At 37.4% G+C, this 22,926-nt stretch overlaps 1 protein-coding gene across 2 annotated transcripts in view; it reads right to left on the minus strand.

Annotated features, from left to right (window-relative positions):
- Pitrm1 (pitrilysin metallopeptidase 1) overlaps nt 1-20,332 on the minus strand; it is a 33,451-nt gene extending 13,119 nt beyond the window's left edge. Inside the window, exons 1-15 of one of the 2 annotated variants that reach the window (XM_005320331.5) lie at nt 20,183-20,332; nt 17,923-18,025; nt 15,515-15,621; nt 15,027-15,178; nt 14,063-14,177; nt 13,849-13,945; nt 12,818-12,978; nt 8,837-8,963; nt 8,470-8,558; nt 7,489-7,617; nt 6,793-6,906; nt 6,507-6,603; nt 5,814-5,948; nt 4,426-4,564; nt 1,048-1,164 (exon numbers count right to left, since the gene is read on the minus strand). In XM_005320331.5, the coding sequence (XP_005320388.2) occupies nt 1,048-1,164; nt 4,426-4,564; nt 5,814-5,948; nt 6,507-6,603; nt 6,793-6,906; nt 7,489-7,617; nt 8,470-8,558; nt 8,837-8,963; nt 12,818-12,978; nt 13,849-13,945; nt 14,063-14,177; nt 15,027-15,178; nt 15,515-15,621; nt 17,923-18,025; nt 20,183-20,238 (1,738 nt within the window). In that variant the 5' untranslated portion in view covers nt 20,239-20,332. The remainder of the gene's footprint in view (nt 1-1,047; nt 1,165-4,425; nt 4,565-5,813; nt 5,949-6,506; nt 6,604-6,792; nt 6,907-7,488; nt 7,618-8,469; nt 8,559-8,836; nt 8,964-12,817; nt 12,979-13,848; nt 13,946-14,062; nt 14,178-15,026; nt 15,179-15,514; nt 15,622-17,922; nt 18,026-20,182) is intronic. The other variant, XM_040277240.2, reaches the window with a different exon arrangement.
- Between the last annotated feature and the right edge of the window lie 2,594 nt (nt 20,333-22,926).

Genomic DNA, 22,926 nt, shown 5'->3' on the forward strand with positions numbered 1-22,926 from the left:
GCGTACCCCCATGTATCCCCCAGTACATTCTGGGAGCACCTCCAAGTCTGGTGGTTAGGTGCTGTGGATTCCATTTTGTGTATTCCTACCTAGCACAACTCCTGAAACCAGAAGAGGGACTAAAGCCTTCACTATGACTGACTGGTCTTTGCTAGTTCTTTTAATGAATACCTAATGAGGTTCACTGGTAAATAAAGACCATGGGAATTAAAGCATCAGTAGGACAAGAGCCCCACTCCCCAGAATAAAGGAACTTATGCCAACATGCACATGCATAAGCACACGTACAAATAAATCAGACATGGTAAACACGACAAATACTGTTAAAAAATTAAGAGGCAAGTTTGAGTTGTTTCAAGAAAACATGTGCAGGTAGTCTAAACTCTTAACCCCAGAGGTACAAGTTAATGCATAATACTGACATCCGATCAGTAAGCTCCAACCATGCCCACTGCTAAGTTCGACGTCCACACCTTCCAGGGTAATGTTATTCCAGAGACACGTGTCTCATAAACTACCAACCAGAAGCCAAAGTAAGATTCAGTAACTCTGAGAACTCAAAAGCAGTGACAGACCACAGAGCAAAACACTTGGATGAGACATGAGGCTACCAGCAGCCTTCAACTCTCCTTCTAGTCGATCCTACACTTCCTGCGGCATTTCTTTATCCCTCTCCTACACTGACAGTTCAGCTGAAGAGAGCTTGGCCAAGGACTCAAAAGGGTGCCTACATCCTTTAAAAACCACTTAATACCCACAGCATAACCCAAAGCCTTATCTGTTTCCAGAAGCAGCAAATTACAGAACCACTTCTAACCTACTCATAGGAAAAAAAAAAAAAAAGAAACACAGATTCCTACTGAGTAAACAAATCCACTGCCACTGAAGATAAAGAACAATTTACAAGACTTTTGAAGAGCAAGACAGTCACATGTTTTCTGGAAAACATCTAAAATGTGACCCTGCTTCTCTTATGGAAACTGATGTTTAATTTAATCAAGAAACTCATACACCCCGAACATGAGTGACATGAGTGTTGAGCGAGACCTGTCAAGGCCACGTCCAGGCTGGTGAAAGGCATGGAGGGCTCAATGTCTGAGACTTTCAGTGCTGGGAGACAGGAGGCATCTTGAGGTTTACTTTGTTGACTCCGTAATTCTAAACCTAAAAAGAAAAAGAAAAGGGAAAATGAAACCCTCAGGACTATAATTAACAGATTTTACCCAACTGATCTCCTCTCTACTTTTCATTATCTGACATTCAAAATTAGCAACCCCAGGCCAAGTGCTGAGTATGTGAACAACTATGGTGTGGAAGGTATCTGCCATTTCCAAGCGAACATTTCACAGGCATTATATCTGTTTTGTAAGTGGTGTTTGTTCTAAATCTCATTCCTCAACTATTTTGAAAACAAAATTTAATTGGGAAGTGTTTTTTTTTTTTTTTGCTCAATAAGTTTAGTTTCCTCTCTGAAACTAAAAATTTTATACTGGATAGAATGAACTTATTTTATAACCACTTTTTGCTGAACTGAAAGTAGTAACTTTAATATTTGTGTTCTCTTTTTAAATTTTCACTTCTATTAGTAAAACGTTTATATAATCACATAAATTTCACAAATGACAGCAGTATTTAAAAATACGCTCCCTAAGCCTGATGATCCATGCATCTAATCAGAGGGAATTCTCTCCCTGAGGAATTACTCCACAGAACCACAGCATCCAAGAGAAGAAAAAATCTACAAAATCCAGAATTTTTTTCTGTCATACACGTACACAAATGAATTTGTTCACAAACACGGTTTGTAGGGGATAGCTGTGGTGAGCTAGTAGTTTAACTCGACATCACAATATAGAACACTCCTGCTGACTGCTGAGCTGACCTTAAAAGGAACAACCCAGCTGCCCTTGTCCTCTGTGAGAGCATGGGATTACCTGACAGGCCATTCAGGCATGGCACTTGGGAGCAGGTGAGCCGTCTCATGCACTAATTACTCTACAGGCTTCGCTGAGCCCAAAATAAAGTAAAAGTTGAATGTACACTCCACTCCCCGTTCCTCAGGCCTGTGGCCTGGAACAGACAATCTCTGCTCCTTGAGGTATCAGGAGCCCAGGTTCCCTGTGAGTTCAGTCCTTAAGACCTTCCCTTGCCTGACCAAGTTGAGTTTCCCCAATCTTATGCTACTCCATTTTTAACTCTGTGTTTATGATATGAAAAAGCCTTCTGTTACCTCTTTCCTTACCAAGTCTCACTAATAGTCTAAGACCCACCTCCTCTAGAACATTCTGCAACTACTCTGACAACCCAATTGCTCCTTCTTTGAGTGTACTCAGTGTCAAAAACATTCAGTATTTTCTTTTTTCCCAGCCAATCAAAGCTCTGTGGCATAGTACTTAATACATTACACAGAGACACTAAAATTTTTCAAGATTAAAGTTTTTAATAAACTTATTTCTCATTCACCTTTTTTCTATTAATGTTAATTTATGGATTAATCTTTAATTCACAGAACTGAAGTCCATACTTTAAGACTTACTGACCTGAAATAACGATTAAATGCACTACTAGCAGCACTATGTCCTATTAAAAGGAACTTGGCAGTGAATTGGTAAGGTAAAAACATACTTTAGTAATATTAGCATAATTTACAATGTACTAGATAGACTGTAGTATACTAAACTTTCTTCAAACAAAGCAGACTTTAAAGGCTAGTCCATAAATATGTTAGCAATTTAGGAAACATATATTCTGTTGCTTAAGCATGGACTTACCTTATGGACTTACTATGGCTTTAATTAAAAGTGAAAGCTCAGAACCTGTCAATCAGCATCATCAAACTGCTTAAAATAGATGTGTCTTAACAAGAACTCAAGTGTCAAGAAGAAAGGTTACGAGTTGCCATTAAGTTTTCCTTAATAGATTATATAAATGCAATCTTACCATAATCAAAATGGGATTATTTTCCAGAGACACTTATACCTCCTAATGAGCCAAATAATTGCTCCCATAATCCCAGCCAAAGCTGCTTTCTTTAATGTGTGTGGGGGAATGTGTGTGTATGTTGTAAAAATTTTAATAGGCTTTACTAAACAATTATTAATCTGCCCCATCTCTATAGCTTTGCCTTTCTAAGGGCATCATACAAATGGACTCTGAAACGTGTATTCTTTTTTTTTTTTTTGCATGTACGGGGGTGGGGTTGTACAAGAATCGAACTCAGGGGCATCTGACCACTAAGCCACATCCCCAGCCCTATTTTGTATTTTATTTAGAGACAGGGTCTCACTGAGTTGCTTAGCACCTTGCTTTTGCTGAGGCTGGCTTTGAACTCACAATCCTCCTGCCTCAGCCTCCCGAGCTGCTAGGATTACAGGTACATGCTACCACGCCCAGCTTGCAATATATATTCTCTTGTGCCTGATTTACTTCATTCACTTAGTGTAATGCTTATGAGATTCATCCATGTTGAGTTAGCCATAAAAAAGAACAAAATTATGAGTGAGTCATATTTTTTTAATATGAACATATATGTTGATGGAAATTTGTGATGTTTCAAGTTTTGAAATGTCTTCAGCCCTTTGTAGTTAATTCCTAGCACTAAGACTGCTGAACTTCAGCACTGTAAAGCACTGTAAAAAATTATAAAACTGTTTTCTTAAATGGCTGTACCATTTTGCTTTGCCAACAGAAATGTGCAAGAGTTTCACTTATTTCACATGCTGATTACACTTGATAATTGCAGCATTCAAAATTTTTACCTACTGTACCAGGTGTATAATGACAGAATTTGGGGATTGTAATTTGAATTTTCCTAATAAGCAAGCAGGTAGGGTGGAGGAGAGTGTTGAGCATACAGAGAGGAAGGGGAGGCCATTGGAAACCAAATGGAGGAGGGCCTTGAATAGAAGCTGATGAATGTCCTTGTGTGTCTTTATTAAATCAAAAGAATTAGAAAGCCAGTGAAAAGTACAGCCTCTTCTGTGTCTTGACCAAGTCTAACCTACACACACCCTCATGGTGCCACATGGCTAGCACAGTCCTCTGTGCCCACACAGCGACCTGCCTCTCTGAACACATTACAGCTTATACCATCTATATTGTTCATTTGGCAATTAATTAAATAATGTGACAATAAGAAAAAATTTGTTGACATTTTACAGATTCTGGTAAACAGAAAGTACTTATAAAATCTGTAAAATAAATAAATTTCATAAAGCTACTTTCAATTATTCCTGCTTTTCCTGGTGAATCACATGAGTTTTCATGTAGGGTTGAATCTCAAAGTTGAGCCCAGTTCATCAGTAGGAATTCTGTAGGTGCCCAGTGATTATTTGTTGGTTGAAATAATACTTGCCATCTAGCTAATAAACAGTTCACTAGATCTGCATGAAGGAAAGGGAATTACCAAGCAACAAAATATCTGACCTTTTTCATAGATCTGTTGTTTGTCTTCCGGGGACAGAGAATCGACTTTTTGCTTCAGTTTTTCTGTTTCTATTTGTGTTTGTTTCTCATAATACTTGTCATCTGGCTTCATTGATAAAGTCAGTTTATGCTGATTATTCTGCAACAACCACAATAGCAAAAAAGTTAAAATGGAACTTTTTTAAAGCCTGACCTACTAAACCATGTCCTTGGTTCTGCAATTCACCCATTTTTTAAAACAATGATAATAAAATTTAACTCAAGTGTTGCTTTATAAATCAAAGTATGAACAATAAAATATTCCTTTACAAATAAAATTCTTAAAACCAGACCTGTCAAGTAGTAATTATATAATAACATAAGCTGTTACTCTTTATAATTATTATTATAGTCATTTTGTCTTATCCACAACTGTAAAAATATTCAACATTTCCTTTACATTTTGGTTGTAAAAAGAAACTGTTTGGGGCTGGGGATATAGTTCAATTGGTAGAGTGCTTGCCTGGCATGCACAAGGCTCTGGGTTCAATCTTGAGCACCATAAAAAAAAAAAAAAAATTGTTTGCACTCTTTAGTATTATAAATCTTGGATGTCAGTTTAAATTTAAAAAATAATAGAATTCTAACAATTTCTGTTTAATATTGATTATCCTATTAACTTCTGAAAGGCTAGAACAAGTTTTGATTCAATACTTTGCAAATTATTAGGACATTAGATATTAATCTAATATAAAAAATGTTGGGTAACTGAGTTTCTCCAATTATTTTAATAATCTAAAAAATAAGTACAAAATGTTCATTTGTAATACTATTAAGAAAAGTAAGAGAATTAGAGTATAATGAAAACCTATAACAAAGAGAAATTGCAGGTCAAATTATCAAATCATGTTCTATGTCTGAAACAATGGCACATATTAAAAGTTACCCTCCAAAACAGGCAACAGTCTGACCCACCAGTCATATCTTTTAAAAAGTTTAATGAGTACGTAGAACAAGTAATAAAGCTAAGTATAAATGCCTAGAAATCCAGAAATGTAAGCAAACATCAAAAGAACTCAGTCATAAAAATAGAGTATTCAGTGTACTCAACTGTTCTTATAGTTTGTTTTACTCTTCCATTAACAAAACAGGAAAATGTACACATTTTGTTAATACATACATATATAAAAATGGACACAGATATTAGTAGGAAAAAGATCAACTTGCATTAAAACCTGGAAAACAATGTTAGTGTAAGCATTTACATTTTTAACGAGAAATTAAGACATTAAGACACCTACTCATTATTAGAAATTGACTTACATAAATATATACATTATGTTCCTAATGTTCCTTCTAATACTTTGAAATCCAACTTAAAAGTTAAATAAATTCTCCAATTTTCTTACCATAAAATATTGTTTCACTTTTTCTTGCAAAAATTTAGGATTTTCCTTAAGGCACTGCCTAAATTTAGTCAACTGATTTCCCAACTGCAAGAGTTCCACAGGGTCCCCGTCATGATTCCAGCAGGAAGCTACATACTAGAATGAAGAACTTTAAATTATACATAGCATACCACAAACATTGTACTGCCCTATAAACATGGTACTACTGGGTAAATGTGAAAGGCATGACATTTTATTAAAATCCTAGTTTCTATATTTAAAAATAATATGGATGATTGTTTATAACAAAAAAAATTAAGTCTTTAGTTCATCGAAAAGGAAAAAAACTCATTTTAAACTTGTTTTGTTCTAATAAAATTAAAAGCACAGGTTTAAATTACTTTTAAAAAATATAATTGTTACCAAGAGTTTGCTAGATATAATACACATTTAAAGTTATATGTAAATTTATTCCACATTAAAACATACAATATCAAGAAGCCAATTAAGTAAGTTAGTAAAAAGATAAAAATGTACTATAAAACTAAATTAAATTTATATCTGATTGCAAAATAGCTAACTTTCAAGGTTCAAATGAAAAGCATTATCAGTATGAATCTGTTTTCAGGGCCATCAAGAACCACTAATCATATAAATAAAAAAGCAAAACCAAACCAAACCAAAGCCAAAACCCAGATGGTTGAGAAATCATACCGATATCAGGGCACGTCCAAAACTGGTTGACTGATGCTTCATTTGAATTTCAATTTTATGAAGTAAAGCTTCAATTTGATCATCTTCAAATCCTTTCCTAAAGAAAAGAGATGGTGAACAGAAATAAAAAGTTCAAGCATTACAGGGTAGCATCAACTACTAATACATGTTTTGTTCCATATAGAGAAGGCTAAAATATGGAGAAGCCACAGTCCTTACAGTAAGGAAGAGAACTCTTCTTGAATGAAAGATGAAAGCAAATCATTACGAAAGACCACACACTTACTCAACTACTTCGTCAAACGTGCTATCCACAAGGTCTCTGACCTTCTGAATATCTTTCTCTGCAATCCCTTGGAGGCCTACGCTGAAATACGCCTCCCTTGTGTTTCCGTTATATCTAGAAAACAGAAACAGGAAGTGTGTTAGAACCCACTTGCTCTCATCATTACCTCGCAACACGCTTTAAAAATGAGACACGCTTTAAAAATGAGAACTAACAACTTTCAACTCAGGTTCTATTAAAGAAAGCTCATGAAAGCCAAGGTCTCAGATATTCACTTCTCAGATGACAATTGGCCAAAAGTACATTTAGGTCTTTTCAAATATTTATAAAAATCAGGATAGAATTTCTGGCAAAATCCAGAAATGGAGAACTGCTGAGTTTTAGAAAAACTTTTTAAGATTTCCAAGACTTCTTCATGATATGACTTTTAAAACAGGCATCAATATGATATTCTGAGAATTTGAAAATGCTATTTTTTTCCACTTTGGCCAAAGGTCTCTGGATCCATAACCTAATCCAGAGGTCCCTATTAGGAAGGGAGGATGTCCTGAGCATGGCGGGACCCCGAGTAGCTCCTTGGCCTCTACCCACTAAACACAAACAGCATTTCCTCCTGTTACAACAACCAAAAATGTCCCTGACAGTGTTAAGTGTTTCAGGGTGGGGCAGTGCAAAATTGCCAATAATAAAACTTACCCAACATCAGGAGAAAAGTCTGTGCCAAGTCCAGATTCAATTAAAGCTTTGTAAAAGGGGGAATTGGGCCCAGCAACCAAGAGTGAAGACAGAAGACTTAATGTGAAGGCTTCAAATGTGTCAGTAATACTTTGTGGGAAAAAAAGGATGGGGGTAGGCAAAAGGGAAAATCTTTAGCAATTATGAACGTTTCTTAAGTCATTTAAAAACACTACTAAAATAACACTTTTATGTCCAAACAAACTGAAGTTATTCTAGAAATTCTTGTGTTTCACATTTTTTAATCATTATATGAACAAAAGGGAAAAATTTTTTAATATATCAGGCTGCTTTTTTTTTTTAACTCCAAACCCCATACTCTAAATATGTATTGAATGCTCATCACATGACAGTTTGCCAAGTACTTTCATATACATTATTTCAATTTCAGGTACAACATCACAGCAACACAATAAATGACTGATGAGAAGGCACAAAGAGTCCCCACTGTGCAGCTGCTATACTACTTGGAGGGACAGGTGAGACTGAGCCGGTGTCCTCCCTGTCCTCAATACTCGAGGCACAAGTTCTCGCCTGGTCTCCAGTCTTTAGAATTACAAGGTTTTGTATGTGGTATATTTTTCCATGGCAAGTTATCATAGTATTCTCACAATCAAAGGGACCTTTGACCATACAAATATAAACAATTGTTAGAAATTCTAAGGCAGTTTTTCCTCTGGAGGATTAGAGCTTTAAAATAGAAGGAAGTACATCACTTTTCTGCTGGACAGCTAACAAAACGGTTTTCCCATGAAATTAAACCACATAACCACTTTCAATGTTATTAAAAATGTTCTTGACATTTTGTTCTCATTCTTAAAACCTGCTTGACTCTTGAATCCCAGCTTGATTTATAATTGATTTTCAAATTCTCCTCCTAATGTTCTCAGCTAGGTATTTTCCTATTTTCAGCTAGTAAAATCTTTAGCAATCTATACTTACTCTGGCAAGAGGAAGCTAACGCTGACCATTGTTTGTTTAGAGGTGTTTGCAGCAAGCGAATGTGGGCCACATGTTATCTGGAATTCCCTCTGCAAAATGATGTGATGTATTGGGTTAGTGGGAAGAGAATCTGAATGGGGGTAACTTAAACAGATTTTGTGTGGATATATAAAATGCTCTAAGGTAAGCTTTTCACTAGTTTCTTTCTAAACAAATAACAATTTCCTAGTCTTAAAAAGCTCTTATGCATATTGTAATGACTACTGCATTTTAGAATATAACTATTAGTACATAGTTCATCCTCATTTCAATGTAAAAAATTAATAGGTAAGATAAAACAGTAACAAAAACTGCATGGGGCACTTACTGGCTTATCCCAGTGCTTCTGAGCTGGAACTGCAGTATTTGGTTCAATTTTCTGAAATTTACTCAGTGCTTCTTCATGAATTTGTCTCAGATGCTGTTCTAATTGAAAATTACCATAAGTGAAGAACCTAAAATTTTGAGGGAATATGTTGGTCTGTTTTAGTTTAAATGATTAGAAATCAACAATGATGTACAGAATAGAAGACATGGAGACAAATCACATAAATACAGTTATCTCATACTAGACAAAGGCGCCAAAAACATACATTGGCAAAAAAAATGGCCTCTTCAATAAATGGTGCTGGGAAAACTGGAAATCTATATGTAGCAAAAATGAAATTAAACCTCTATCTTACCATGCACAAAACTCAAGAGTGGACCAAGGTCCTAGGAATTAGAACACAGACCCTGCACCTATTAGAAGAAAAAGTAGGTCCAAATCTTCATCATGTAGGAATAGGTCCTGACTTCCTTAACACACTCCTAAAGTATAAGAAATAATATCAAGAATCAACAAATGGGATGAATTCAAACTAAAAAGCTTCTTCTCAGCAAAGAAAATAATCAATAATGTGAAGAGAGAGCCCAAAGAGTGGGAGAACATCTTTACTACATGCACATCAGACAGATGCACATCCCAGATATATAAAGAACTCAAAAAACTTAACACCCAAAAAATAAAAAATGGGCTAAGGAATTGAACAGACAGTTCTCAGAAGAAGATATATTATCAATCACCAAATATATGAAAAAATGTTCAACTTCTCTAGTAATTAGAGAAATGCAAATCAACACTACTCTTAAGATTTCATCTCATTTCAGTTAGAATGGCAATTATCAAGAATACAAGCAATAATAAGTATTGGTGAGGATGTGGGGAAAAAGATACACTCATACATTGCTGGTGGCACTGCAAATTAGTGCAACCACTCTGGAAAGCAGTATGGAGATTCCTTAGGAAACTTGGAATAAAACCATAATTTGACCCAGCTATCCCACTCTTTGGTCTACACCCAAAGGACTTAAAATCAGCATACTATAGTGAAACAGCCACATCAATGTTCACAGCATCTCAATTCACAATAGCTAAACTGTGGAACCAACCTGCCCTTCAATAGATGAATGGATAATGAAAACTGTGGTATATATACACAATGGAATATTATTCAGCAATAAAAGAGAATAAAATTATGGCATTTGCAGATAAATGGAGCTAGAGAATATCATGCTAAGTGAAGTAAGCCAATCCCCAAAAACCCAAGATTGAATGTTCTCTCTGATAAGTGGATGCTGATCCATGGTGGGTAGGGGGAGTATGGAGGAACTTTGGGTGAAGGGAAGGGTAGGGAAAGAAGGGGCATGGGGGCAGGAAAGATGGTGGCAATGAGATGAACATCATTACCCCACATAAATGTATGACTGCACATATGGTGTGACTCATTGTGTATGACCAGAGAAATGAAAATTTGTGCTCCATTTGTGTACAATGAATCGAAATACATTCTGCTATCATGTATAACTAATTAGAATTTAAAAAATCAGCAGTGATTTTTTTTTGCATGAAACAGAGAATACACAGTATTACAGCAGCTAACAACCCTCTCCATGTTTAAGTAAACTTTGCAAACCAACGTATATTGTTTTGCTTAGTTTAAATGCAAACACTGATAGACTCTTTTGCCTTTTTGATAGGTGGCTCAAACAAAATAAAAACCATAAAAAAGGGCTTAATTAAATGCAAATGCAGCAAAGAAGTTACAAAAACCAAATGAGTTATTTGTTAAATATTTTACCACCCTAGCTACAGTACTACAATAATTGATTTAATATTGATAAAAAACAAATAATTTCATAAAATTCAATTTTAGGCTGCAAATTTCAGATTATAGATATAAACCAGAGAAGGCTAATAATGCCAGAGTTGATCGAAAAGCTGTCTGAGCTACGGTTAAGATTTGGGGATTAGCCTAAAGATTCCTTAAAAACTTTTATGCTCAAGGGTTTAGAAATAAATTGTACAGACAAGGACTTAGATAATCCACTAGCAATCGACATCCCTAGAGACACTGATCTCTCAACACCTTTTGCCATTCAGTCATAGAATCCAGTGGACAAAGGACGATCGGAAGATTCAGAGCACAAGCACCTGGATGTGCATGGTGATGCTCAATGAAAGCTAAGAAAGTGTCAGAAAGAAACTACCAAGGCTCACAGCTGGGACATTCTGAACATGAAAATATATAGGTTTCATCTGATGACACAATCTCAAAAAAAAAAAAAAAACATATATATACTTAAATACTTTCATAAGATCATAGTGTTATTTAAAAAACAGAGCAAAACAAAGATGGCTGAAGGGCAGGAAAGAGAGGAAATAAGCTTCTTTCAATATAATTAGAGATAGCTTCTGCAACCATCTGTCCCACTAAAGTTGGAAAAAAAAGCAGTTCTCTCAACCCAGCAGACCATATTTCGGGGTAATGCAAGAGTCCCAACTGATAAGGAAGAGCTCTTCTTTGTGTAAGTTCAGACGTAGAAGTAATTACAAAATGGAAAGACTCAGCAAACTCTATTAAATAAAGTAGTTGATTCATGCAATAGTTATCAAGGTGAAAAGGAACTGCGGCAATTTTCTGGAGTATCAGAACCTCCACCTGCCAGATGGCCTGTGATTATGTGGAGAGAAACAAACTCTCACTGCATACAGGCTGGTTATCACCCTTCTACAGGCTGATTTCAGCAGGCCTGTGGAGCATCAACAGGCATCAGAGTGTCTGACAGGAATGCAGCAGGCGACATGAGCATCAGCCTGAAAAACTCCCTGTAAAAAGGTTTCACCTGCCTCTAACCAAGTCCTGAAATCCAAGTTTCAGTTCTTAAAAAATCAACAAACACCACGAAGAAGCAGTGGAACAACTCAGAAAGTAGAAAAAGTCTAGAGGAAGCCAGGCCTGATCTCCCATTGTCCTCCTTGAGAAGGTACCCAGGACATGCTGAATAACAAAATGCCACGTGTGGGCCTCATTTGGACTGAAAACACATTTTGGGGGATATGGAGAGTTTGAATATGGAATAAGAAATACATGGCTTAAAGAAACGATGCTTTGTTTTGTTAAGTATAAAAACGTTATGCAAGAAAACATTCTTGTGTTTTTGGGTCACAAACTATTTAGAGGTGGACAATTGTGATGTCTATAATTTAATTTAAAAAACTTAAAAATTATCTGTATAATAAGTGTATGGGGATTCTACTTTTATATATGCTTAAAACTTTTCATAACTAAAATTTTATTTTATTTTTTTACAGAACCTTGTAAGTATGATTTTACGCTAATATTTATTTGTAAATAGAATTGTTAATGATACATTAAACCAGCAACAATTACTACATCTGCCCCTTTAATGTGCTAAGGGAAAGCTTCAGCTTTTGAGGTACTGTGAAAATTAGCCTTACAAAGTGGATGCCATCACAAGCATTCCCATTTTACAAGTATTGAAGCTGTTACAGAGGCAAAGGAGGCGCACTGAAACTCTCCATCAAGGTGACTTCATAGGCTGCTTGGAATAACCATGTTGTGCCAAGCAAGGACCATTATCACCACAGATGTTCAGAATGAACATCAAAATAAGTTAGGCAGGAAACTTAAACAAATCACCTTCCCAAGCCTTACCCAGTTCTTAAGCGAACATTTCTTTGCTAAATGTGAGGGAAGCCATGTCATTTAGTGGAAGACAAACAAATCAATTCTTAATTTACCATTAATCCTTTAAAACACCATGTTAAAGAGTGCTAAAAACAAGTTTGTGATTTGAAAATGATATTCAGATATAGCAAGGGCTTAAAAATAGTCATCTGCTTGAAACAGAGCCCTCCAAAATAAATAAAGAAATACGTTGAAATCATGAGGCTTCTGTTGGTTTAAAAAATAAATAAAATAAACAAAACTATGAAAAATGAATAAAAAATAAAACAAAATATTACCTGGCATTACTTGGGTGGTAGTGAGTAGCATGAAACTGTTTAAGCTGTTCCCACGTGAGTTCTGGGATGCACAGTGGATCACCTCCGGAGATGACTGAGTAAGTGTGGTCAGGAAGAATTTTGTTCTGAAGGTGCTGGGAGAATATCCTCTCATTATCTGTCTTGAAATTAAAAAAAAATAATAATTCATATGCAAAATACAGTCATGTACTGCATAACCACATTTCTGTTAATGATGAATCACAAGTGCAATGGTGTCCCATAATATTTCAATATGGCCTAGATGAGTAGTATGCTGTGCCACCTGGGTTTGTGGGCACATACTCCGACATTCACAAAACAACAAAATCACTTACTAATACTTTTTTCAGCACTAAGTGATATATGACTATAAAACACACTATTATGTTACAATGCAGCAAATTAATCATACTCTGGACCATATCCCTATATTACATGGCAAATAAAACTGTTTTAAAGGTAATCAATGACATCTGTGCAGTTATGATTTAATGTTACATTTAATTTACTACAATCTGTGCACTGGATCCAACAACTGGCTCTCTGGGAAGAGAAGAGCAACTGGCTTTTCAATATGCTCTGAGGGAAAGACTGAACCAGTAATGTCAAGAGAACGGCTGTGTAGGATCCTTCCGTCCACTAGCCATAAGGACATGAGGACAAGAAGGTGTCTTGGAAGACATGACACCAAGTGGGGCATGAAAGGATACATTTGCCAGATCAAAGAGGCCACAAGAACCAAGAAGTGACATGGAGCACACAAGCCACACCATGCTCTTCAAGACTAGAACAGACAGGGTGTATCTTCTCAGCCAATAGGACACACGATGATCTCTGGCCCTTCGTCTAAGGGTCATTTCTGGCCACAGCGCTGACCCAGCTAATACAATGTTATTATTTAAGATGAGAATGTGAGACAACTAAATGTTAACTACCTTCAAGCATTTCTATATTTCAAAATGTTATACAGGTAAGATGATTTTTAACTCGATAAAAGAAAAAATACTTACAAATGCTCCCTTCATTTCATTAAAGACAACTCCTTTGAAGATCAAAGGCGTCTGGGGATCACTTGGATCCTCATGTTCTAGTCGCCATCCTTCCTGCCTAAGTCATAAATAAATAAATAAATAAATAAATAAATAAATAAATAAATAAATAAATAAATAAAATAGTGATTCTAATACTAAAATCTAAGTTAACCATCAGTTAATCAGTTCATACCAGAAATCCAGTTCCCGCAAGCATGGAAAAAAGGTTGCATCCAAATATACTGAGAGGAGATTCTGAAAATCCTTGTGATTTTGGGTGGAAAACGGATACTGCGTAAAATCACTAGCTGGGTACAAATAAAAAGTAAGATTTTTTTTGTAACTTTTTTCTTTCATGTTAATTTCCTTTTTAATTTCCTCATTTTTATTGGTGCATCATAGCCATACATATTGATGGGATTTATTGTTACATATTCATACATGTGCCCAACATAACAATAAGATTTGGTAATGAAAAATAAGATTTTAAAATACAAGAAATTTCTGCAGAAGTTGTTTTCAAGCCTCACCTCACCATACAGTGAGTGTGAACTGTCAGAGGAACAGAAGCCAGAAAACCCAAGCTCTGGATCCACGCTTCACTTCCATCCTTGGCTGTCACCCCAACTTGCTGAAACCCACCCGATTCAAGGTTTTCCCTTAATAGACATGAGTACTAATTTTCAGTGGATTTTTATGTAGTTCAAGTTCCTTTAGAGAGATTTTCATATTCCTGGAAAGGCAGCCTTAATTCTGCATAGGCATTGCTTTAATTTACACTTTAATCTCACTCCTTCCTAGAATACTTGGAGCACATCAACCTATTCACATTCTTGAGTAAACTCAAACAACACTGACACTAACCATAACGCTACAGGCACCTAATATAGCCATATTCCCTGAAAAAAACTACTCTGAACTTTTTCAGAAAATGCTCAGGTATCTTTCTTCTAAAACTCCAGTTTTATGATCTAACTATAATGTGTCTACCCTAAAGAAATAAATTTCTAACATCTTTCCACTAGATTAGAGATCAGTGATTTATTCTAAAATATTTACTAATGGCCAACAACTCTCTTTACTCCTAGACACTAACTGAATGTCAGAGTTTGCATCTGGCAAACCCAATAGTGATTATGGTTCAGGATTAGTCTTACCTGTGAAGGCGTTCATGAAAGTGGATAATGACCTGTTCAACATTTTGAAAAAAGGATCTCTACATGGATATTTCTGAGAGCCACACAGGACTGTATGCTCGAGAACATGTGGAACACCAGTACTATCCATTGGGGTAGTACGAAATTGCACACTAAGAAAAAAAAGAAAAAACAAATCGGGAAAGGTTAAGCTTAATACTGTCCAATAGAAATCCTAAACATGGGATCACCTGCAATTATTAAAAAGAATCATTCTAATATCAGTCTTTCAGCATTATCATTTCTGATAATGTTGAAATCACTGAGTTAGACTGTAAAATTTTAATGTATTTCTGAGATAAGGATAGAAATTCATGAAATCTTTTCCTTATGTTTTCAGGTCTTTCTGTCAATAAAAGTAAAATATCCATGTGATATAATTTTAAATTACTTAATGTACAGTAGATGCTTTAAAGAGAAAGAATACATTGGTACAGTGCATCACACACCTGAACACATTATTTGTGTCTTCTCTTGCCAGGTGCAAATATCTGGCTCCTGTGTTGTCATGGCTGAGCTTCACTGCAGTTAGAAAGAGTTCAGGAATAGATGTTACCTGAGGTAAGAAGAGGCAACATGAGTGGAAAACATGGGAGAAATGGTTATCTTCAACACATGGACCAAACAGGCTGCTCTGTTTTAAATTAGACAGTGCCAGGAAACCAGCACTTGAAAGATGGAAGGCACAGGCCATCTTGTCCAAATCCCTGATCCTGCAAACAAGAAAATTAAGACCTGAAGAAAGGCTGATGTTTCTGTTTCTGTTTTCCTTAAGCACTTACCTTTTTAAGTTAAGCATTTGCTTAAGCATTTTCTAAAATGTCATATGTAACCTATGAGGGAGATTTTCTCATCCCCTTTTGTAGATGAAAAACCCACAGCTCAGAGTGATGAAAAAGCAGCTCAGGCCACATAGCCAGGATTCCTTGGTGTCTCTGCTCTTCCCCATTATTCTACATCACATCTAAATACCAGTGGCTCAATCTTCCCATGTTTGCTGTACGTCTCTGGCTTTTGCACATATGTTCCATTTAATGCTAAACACTGTCCTACATGGAAGGTAAATGTAGAAATGGCCCTTAGCATGTGAAAGTGGAAGGATTCTCCTAGAAATAAACTTTGGTTGATCTAGTTTAGGATGGGTTCTCTGAGGTAAGCAGGGGTTATTACCAGCTGCTGATCCCTCCTGGGAGGATGATCATGCACATAAGCAGGACCTTTAACCAGGACCTTCTGATAAGGACCAGGAGGGTACAAATGCCCTCAATAAAAATGAATGAAACCTCACTCCACAGGGAAGGGGGATAGCAAAAGAGCTGGCAATCATCTCTTATTTTAGGTAAGCCTCCACATACGTGTCCAGAGTTCTTGATCTTAAAGAAAGTATCCTGTCTTTCAACTATGGCAGCCCTCTTTCCTTTAATCAAACACTGTATTGTTGTGATAGCCACACCATTTACCATCCCCTTTTTTCAGTGCCCAACAAAGTTACCTGTCCATTATTAAAAAGGACGTTACTGACAGAACTGCAATCAGAAATGGAATCTGATGAGGAGCCCTGTCACATCACGACACACATAAACTAGTCTGCTGATTCCTGCATAATTTACAGATGATAAGTTACTACTTATGTTCTCAAGTTTACTATACTTTAACATAGGTGATTAATATACTCAAAATTAGTAGACATGGTGAGTTAAGTTAATAACAGCTTTCAGGGTAACTATTACTCAAATAGGAATTGTGGTTTATCGTAAAGTAAGTGTTTTTTTTTTAATTAAAAAATAAAGGACTCTACCATTCTGAATAAGATCTTTTTTAATGGTAACTTGTACTATAAATCCAAACTTCTTTCTATGGCCTTCAAGGAACTTAATACACTGACTCTGTTTTCATGACTTTTCATTCCTAGACTTGCCTGAAACTCCCCTGTGTCACTGGCCTGCCCAGAGTTAGAGGCTTTCTTTCTTAAATATCACCCTCATCACAAGCTTTTCCCTCTCCTGCCATCAACTTTCCTTCTCCCCTGGCTCATGGCACCTCTGCACACTGCTCATCAAGCCATGCCTTGTCTTACAAGCTGTTTTTCTTTTTATTTTATAACGCAGAACAAAGCCAACCACCAAATATTTAAATATATACTTTTCAACTTACATTAAATAAAAAAAAATCAATACAAAAGGTTTAAACAAACAAAAACCAAAAATCAACAAAATCTATTTTAAGATACATTGAGTAAATACTGATCTACAATCTCTTTTTTTTTTTTAAGAGAGAGTGAGGAGAGGGAGAGAGAGAGAGAGAGAGAGAGAGAGAGAGAGAGAGAATTTTAATATTTTATTTCTTAGTTCTCGGCAGACACAACATCTTTGTTGGTATGTGGTGCTGAGGATCGAAACCGGGCCACACGCATGCCAGACGGGCGCGCTACCGCTTGAGCCACATCCCCAGCCCCTGATCTACAATCTCTTCTCTAAAATTTTGAGACCCAGATGGCTCAGAAAACAAGTTTAAATGCAAATTTAGAGGAATCTATTTGATGCTTGACTGGACAGATATAGGAAACTGAGTTTTTATTGATCACACTCCAAGTGAAGCACCAGATTTGGCTACAGGAACATTAGTGTTTGATTAAGAAACTACTAAGAATGTCACTTTCTAAAATCTGAAAAGGTGTCAGGCTTGAAGGGACACAAGTAAAGGACTGGGACCATTTCATTTGCACAGTTGGTCTTCAGGGTCTGGGAACATAAGAATAAGATCTGCAGTCTTGGCTCTGAAGAATCTCAAATGCCAGCAGAAGTTGTGTACATGATCTGCCTCACTTTAGAAAGAGCAAATGAACACGGGACTGTACCTGGTTTACGGTGAAGCCGTGGATCTTTTCTCCCACCTTATACTGCAGAGCTCTCTCACAAGCTGGGTTACTCATCCCCCTCCATACTCTGTGCTGTGTACTGCTGCATTGAAACATCATCAAAGTCAGGAAAACAACTTAGGAAAAGTGTTTGGTTAACATAATTCAGCAACATGTTGAACATACTGCTATGTGATAAAGATGATTACTAAAGAAAAATTACATTTCACATCTCCAAAATCTCGAACATGTCAGTAAATTAATTTCTAGTACAGTTCTTTACATTGTAACCTTATATCTCAATTCAGATAAACTTTATAATATCAATTATCAATGAAATGTTGAAAACTTTATTTTTACATGTTAACAAATAACTACAATATACAAATTTTCCTTAACTGAATACAAACAATTCTTGTGTTGAAATGGCTTCTTTCCATGACAGAATTCTCAGAGGCCTTCACAGTAAAGTAATAACTCAAACTACAATAAAATCCCATTACATGTTTACCAAGTTGGTGAAAACTTAAAAGCTTAATATTACCATGAACCCTATACACTGAGACTAGGGGTGTAAACTGGAATGATTTTGGAAACCTTGTGGTGTCACTGTATTTAGAAAAGTTGGAGTTCAACAAGTCCTTCACCTCTTTCTATAGCCTTGAAAACTTGTGCTTAAACACAGCACACACACACACAGAATGGTGGCACTAATCCTAACAATCCCAATCTCAACCAACTCAGACATCCATCAACAGAGAATGGATAAAAGCTGTGGATTATTCATTCAATAAAATATAGCAATAAAAATAAAAGGACTGCAACAACGTTTAAAAAGATGTGGGTCACATAATGTTAAACAAAAAAATACAAGATTAAAAAAACCAGTACTATTCTATGCAGTTATTATTCAAACAGGTAACACTATTGTAGAAATGTATTCATCTGGGAAAAATATAAAGAAGAAGCAAGGAAATAATTATAATTCAGGAGAATTATTACATGGAAAGGAAGTAGAGGGTTATAATCAGGGTAAAAATCAAACCTAGTAAAGATGACACAACTTTTTTTTAATAATTATTCTCTCAAATAGTATTACATGTTTTATAAGATAGTCTACATTAACACCATACTCAGAGATATTTGTTTTAAAGGTTATATACACAGAAAAGGAAATTGCCAACTAGTCATTGGCAATATTAGGGAGATACAATAAAATGAACTCACATTTCCTTATTAATTTAGTAAATTCCAGATTATGAGTTAGAGAAGAATTTTAATAAATTATTTCTGATCAAAAGCACAATTTGTATGAAAACACGGAGAGGCCAAACGAAGGCTGTTCCCCCTTTATACTTTCTGGTAACCTACTACATACATTGTAATCTACCACCTACAAGAATCAAGTTCCTGTTGTCAAATTTAAACAGTCCATAGAGGCCTCCCAACCATTGATACCCCCATGTTTCCCTACCTGGGCCAAAATACCTAGACTGCACTATAAATTAAATTAGATTTTATGGATTAGTGTGAAAGTTAAACACTTTTTAAATCATCTTTATTTTTCTGTAAATCGAGTCATTAAAAAAAAAAGTTCAATTCCAGGCCACAATTTTATATAGCAGCTTAAAGTATAGGCCTTTAAAGTACTCTGCCTCATAACAAAAATTAAATGGGAGTGAATCTATTAATGAGAACCATAAACTGCCAGTTACTTTTTTTACACATGTTAAGATCTACATCAATGACCAACTCCACTTCAAAAAGTCCTGACAACTCACACACAGGGCCACCCACTCTGGGATCACCTGAGGTCAGGGAAGGTAAGGTGGGTCAGATGATTCCCAGGGCCTGGTTCCCCCTTAGACCATAGACTTCCCGGATGCATTACCCCAGTCCTGGTAGCTGGGACCAAAACTCCTGGGAGGAAACGCTCTGTCATTCCCAGAAGCTAAAAAGATTTCTTGGCAGTCCCTTGGGGCACTCGCTCTGGACTTGGGGTATCTGGGTTTGGGACCCTACAGGAGGCGTTTCAGAGTTCAGGAACTCTAGACAAGAAGTGTCGATGCAGGAGCCCAAACAAGAGGCTGCAGGTGCAGGAGCCTGCAGAACCAGGAGCTGTCACCCCAAGCTCTCGGATGGCAGAGACTCTGATGCCTCCCGCGCACGCGCCACCGCCCCTTTCACTGGTCCCAGTGTCCCCACTGCCCTGCGAGTTTCCTCCCCGGTCCCAGCGTCCCCACCACTCCAGGGGTCTCACCAGCCCCTCAGCCGCTGCAGCGCTTCTCGCACCCGCCGACCGCCGCAGCGCCACATGGCGTGTGACTAGCGGCGGGACAGCGGATACACTGCTCTTAACCCGACGCACGGCGCGGCGGGGCGTGACTGCTGCAACTCTCATTGGTCGGCGCGTACGGCAACGTACTCTCCAATAGGCTAAGGAGGAAAAGGGCGGGTCCCCTGCTGCGGGACCAGCCTTAAGGGCGGGGCGCGGGGCGGGTCCTAGAGGGGGCTGAACCGTCGCCCCTCCCGAGTGGGGGCGTGGTTGAGGGCGTGGCTATAGCAAATGCTGCTGGGCGGGGCTCCGACGAAGCTGGGCTCAGGGCAGCGAGGTGTGGTGAGGGACTCGGAGCCAGCGGGTGAGGGGCTCCGCGGCCTGGTGGCCTGGCGGCCTTCGGGCTGGGAGTCATGGTTGGGTCCCACCCGACATGGCTGAGGCTGGTGAGCCTGCTTTCTGCGTGCTCGCTCGCCCGCTAGCAGGGGTAGGGTGAGAGTAAAGGATGCTCCGCCGGGCCCTGGGCAGGTCCTTAACCTGCGGGAATGCGTGGCTTGCAGTGGTGGCCCACGGGCTGTTCTGACCGGTTCCCAGGGCCAGGACGCCACAGTGTTAGACAGGATTTCCCCATCACTCTGCTGGACGCTCGGAGCTCCCGCGCGCTCTCTGGCCCACGGCTTCCCACCTCCTAATCTGCATTTCGTGTGTAGGAAGATTGCACCTCTGTGTTCTAAGATTACCGAAGTACCCACGGGCCCCTTTTGGAAACAGAGCAGGGTGAGCCCTGCCGCTGTGGGTTGGCAGGGACATTTGGAATTAACGATACCTGGGACGTGCTTAACTGGAACTTGGAAAACATCTGCAGACTAGACTGACCCCAGGGTCTCAAGAGACTTTGTCTCTTCCCTGCATTCTTCTCCTCCTCTCCCTGAGCCCACTAATGCAGACTCCAAATCTTCCTCTACCTTCCTTTTGGCGGTAATGTAGAGGGTAATACAGTGAGGAAAAGCCACAAAATGTCTACCAGAACATCCCTATAGTGCAGGGGACTCTTGCAGTTAACCAAGTACTTTCTTACTGATGAACTCGAATGAACCAGAACGAAGGCCTACAAACAGGATCTGCTCTAGAGAGTACTTGAGTCATCATAACATCTCTGTAATCTTGGGGGAGATAGTTGGGTATTATTAACCCTATTGTGAGTGTATAGAAAACTGAGGCACTGGGGGAGGTTATAGTATTTTTCTCACTCTCTAGAATAGATGCTATATAAATCCAGTTAATTACCACCTGCTAGTATGTTCCCATAGGACACAACCTCACTGATGGATAACCTAGATACATGTACACAACAAGAATTTATAAATAGTTATCTTGAGTAGTACCTGACCTAATTTTAAGACTTAAATGTTATCTAAATAAATATTAATATAATTACAATGTAGAAGTAAAAATTATGTGTATGCAATTTTCTATGTTACAAAAACAGATCCTATGGTATAGTGAAAATCATTGCTTTATAAGATTATTGAGTAAGCTTTTTCAATAGAATAGACTGTGCCCTGTCAAAATCTTAGAAGGGTAATAAAGTGAATATTGGGTGTTAGATATGTATAATTGTGTCTCTCCAAACATGCCAATACCTCAAAATGTGACTGCATTTGGAGATAGGGCTTGTATAGAGGTCATCAAGCTAAAGCGAGGTCTTTGGGGGTCACTCCAGTATAATTGGTGTTCTTAGAAAATGGAGAAATTTGGATGCAGAGACAGACATACACAAGGAAAACACAATGTGAATATAAAAACAAAAATCAGGATGATATTTCTGCAAGACAAGGAATGCCAAGGACTGACAGCAAACCATTAAAAACCAGGAGAAGGGTCTGAAACAGATTTTGCATCACAGCCTCAGAAGGAACCAATTCTGCCAGCATCTTGATCTTGCACTTCTAGCTTCCAGAACCATGAAATAATGGGCTCCTGTTGTAAGTCAAGCAGTTTATGGTACTTTGTTAGAACAGCCCTAGCAAACTAGTACAGAGAAGTCAAGAGGTTTTTAATCTCTGAAAAATAATATGAAGTGATATAACCAAGTCTGGTATTTTTCAGTATTGCATGTCATTGATATAAGGTAAGCTTTAGGAAATACTTAATTTCTGAATCACAAACCCAAAGTGATGATTGTTGCAAATACAAAATAAAGAATAAGCTCAGTGCCTTCAAATTTATTGAAATGTATAGAATACCCACAAACTTAGTACAGACAATATGATATAAGGAGAAAGCTCCATACTGCCAGAAAAACCTACACACCAGTCCTAGCCTTCATTCATCCATTCATCTTTTTATCATTCAACAGATATTATCAAATGTCACTATTTGCCAACTTTGTTACTGGTAAACTTTGTTACCGGTAAGTTTAAATAAAATATTTCTTCTTTCTGTTGAACTTGTAAAAAATGGGCTCACTGTAAAAGGAAAGGAGACCAGATTTTCTTGAATTCTATTTTTAACTATAAAATTCTTTTTTTTTTTTAATACTAAGAATCTAACCCAGGATGCTTTACTACTAAGCTCAAATATCCTCAACTTTTTAAATTTTTTGTTTTGAGACAGGGTCTCACTAAGTTGCTAAGAGTCTCACTAAATGGCTGAGAGTAGCTTCAAATTTGCTATTTTCCTGTCTTAGCTGCCCAAGTTGCTGAGATTATAGGCAAACGCCAATGAAG

The sequence above is a fragment of the Ictidomys tridecemlineatus genome, chromosome 10 (genome assembly GCF_052094955.1).
Source record: "Ictidomys tridecemlineatus isolate mIctTri1 chromosome 10, mIctTri1.hap1, whole genome shotgun sequence".
NCBI lineage: Eukaryota > Metazoa > Chordata > Mammalia > Rodentia > Sciuridae > Ictidomys > Ictidomys tridecemlineatus.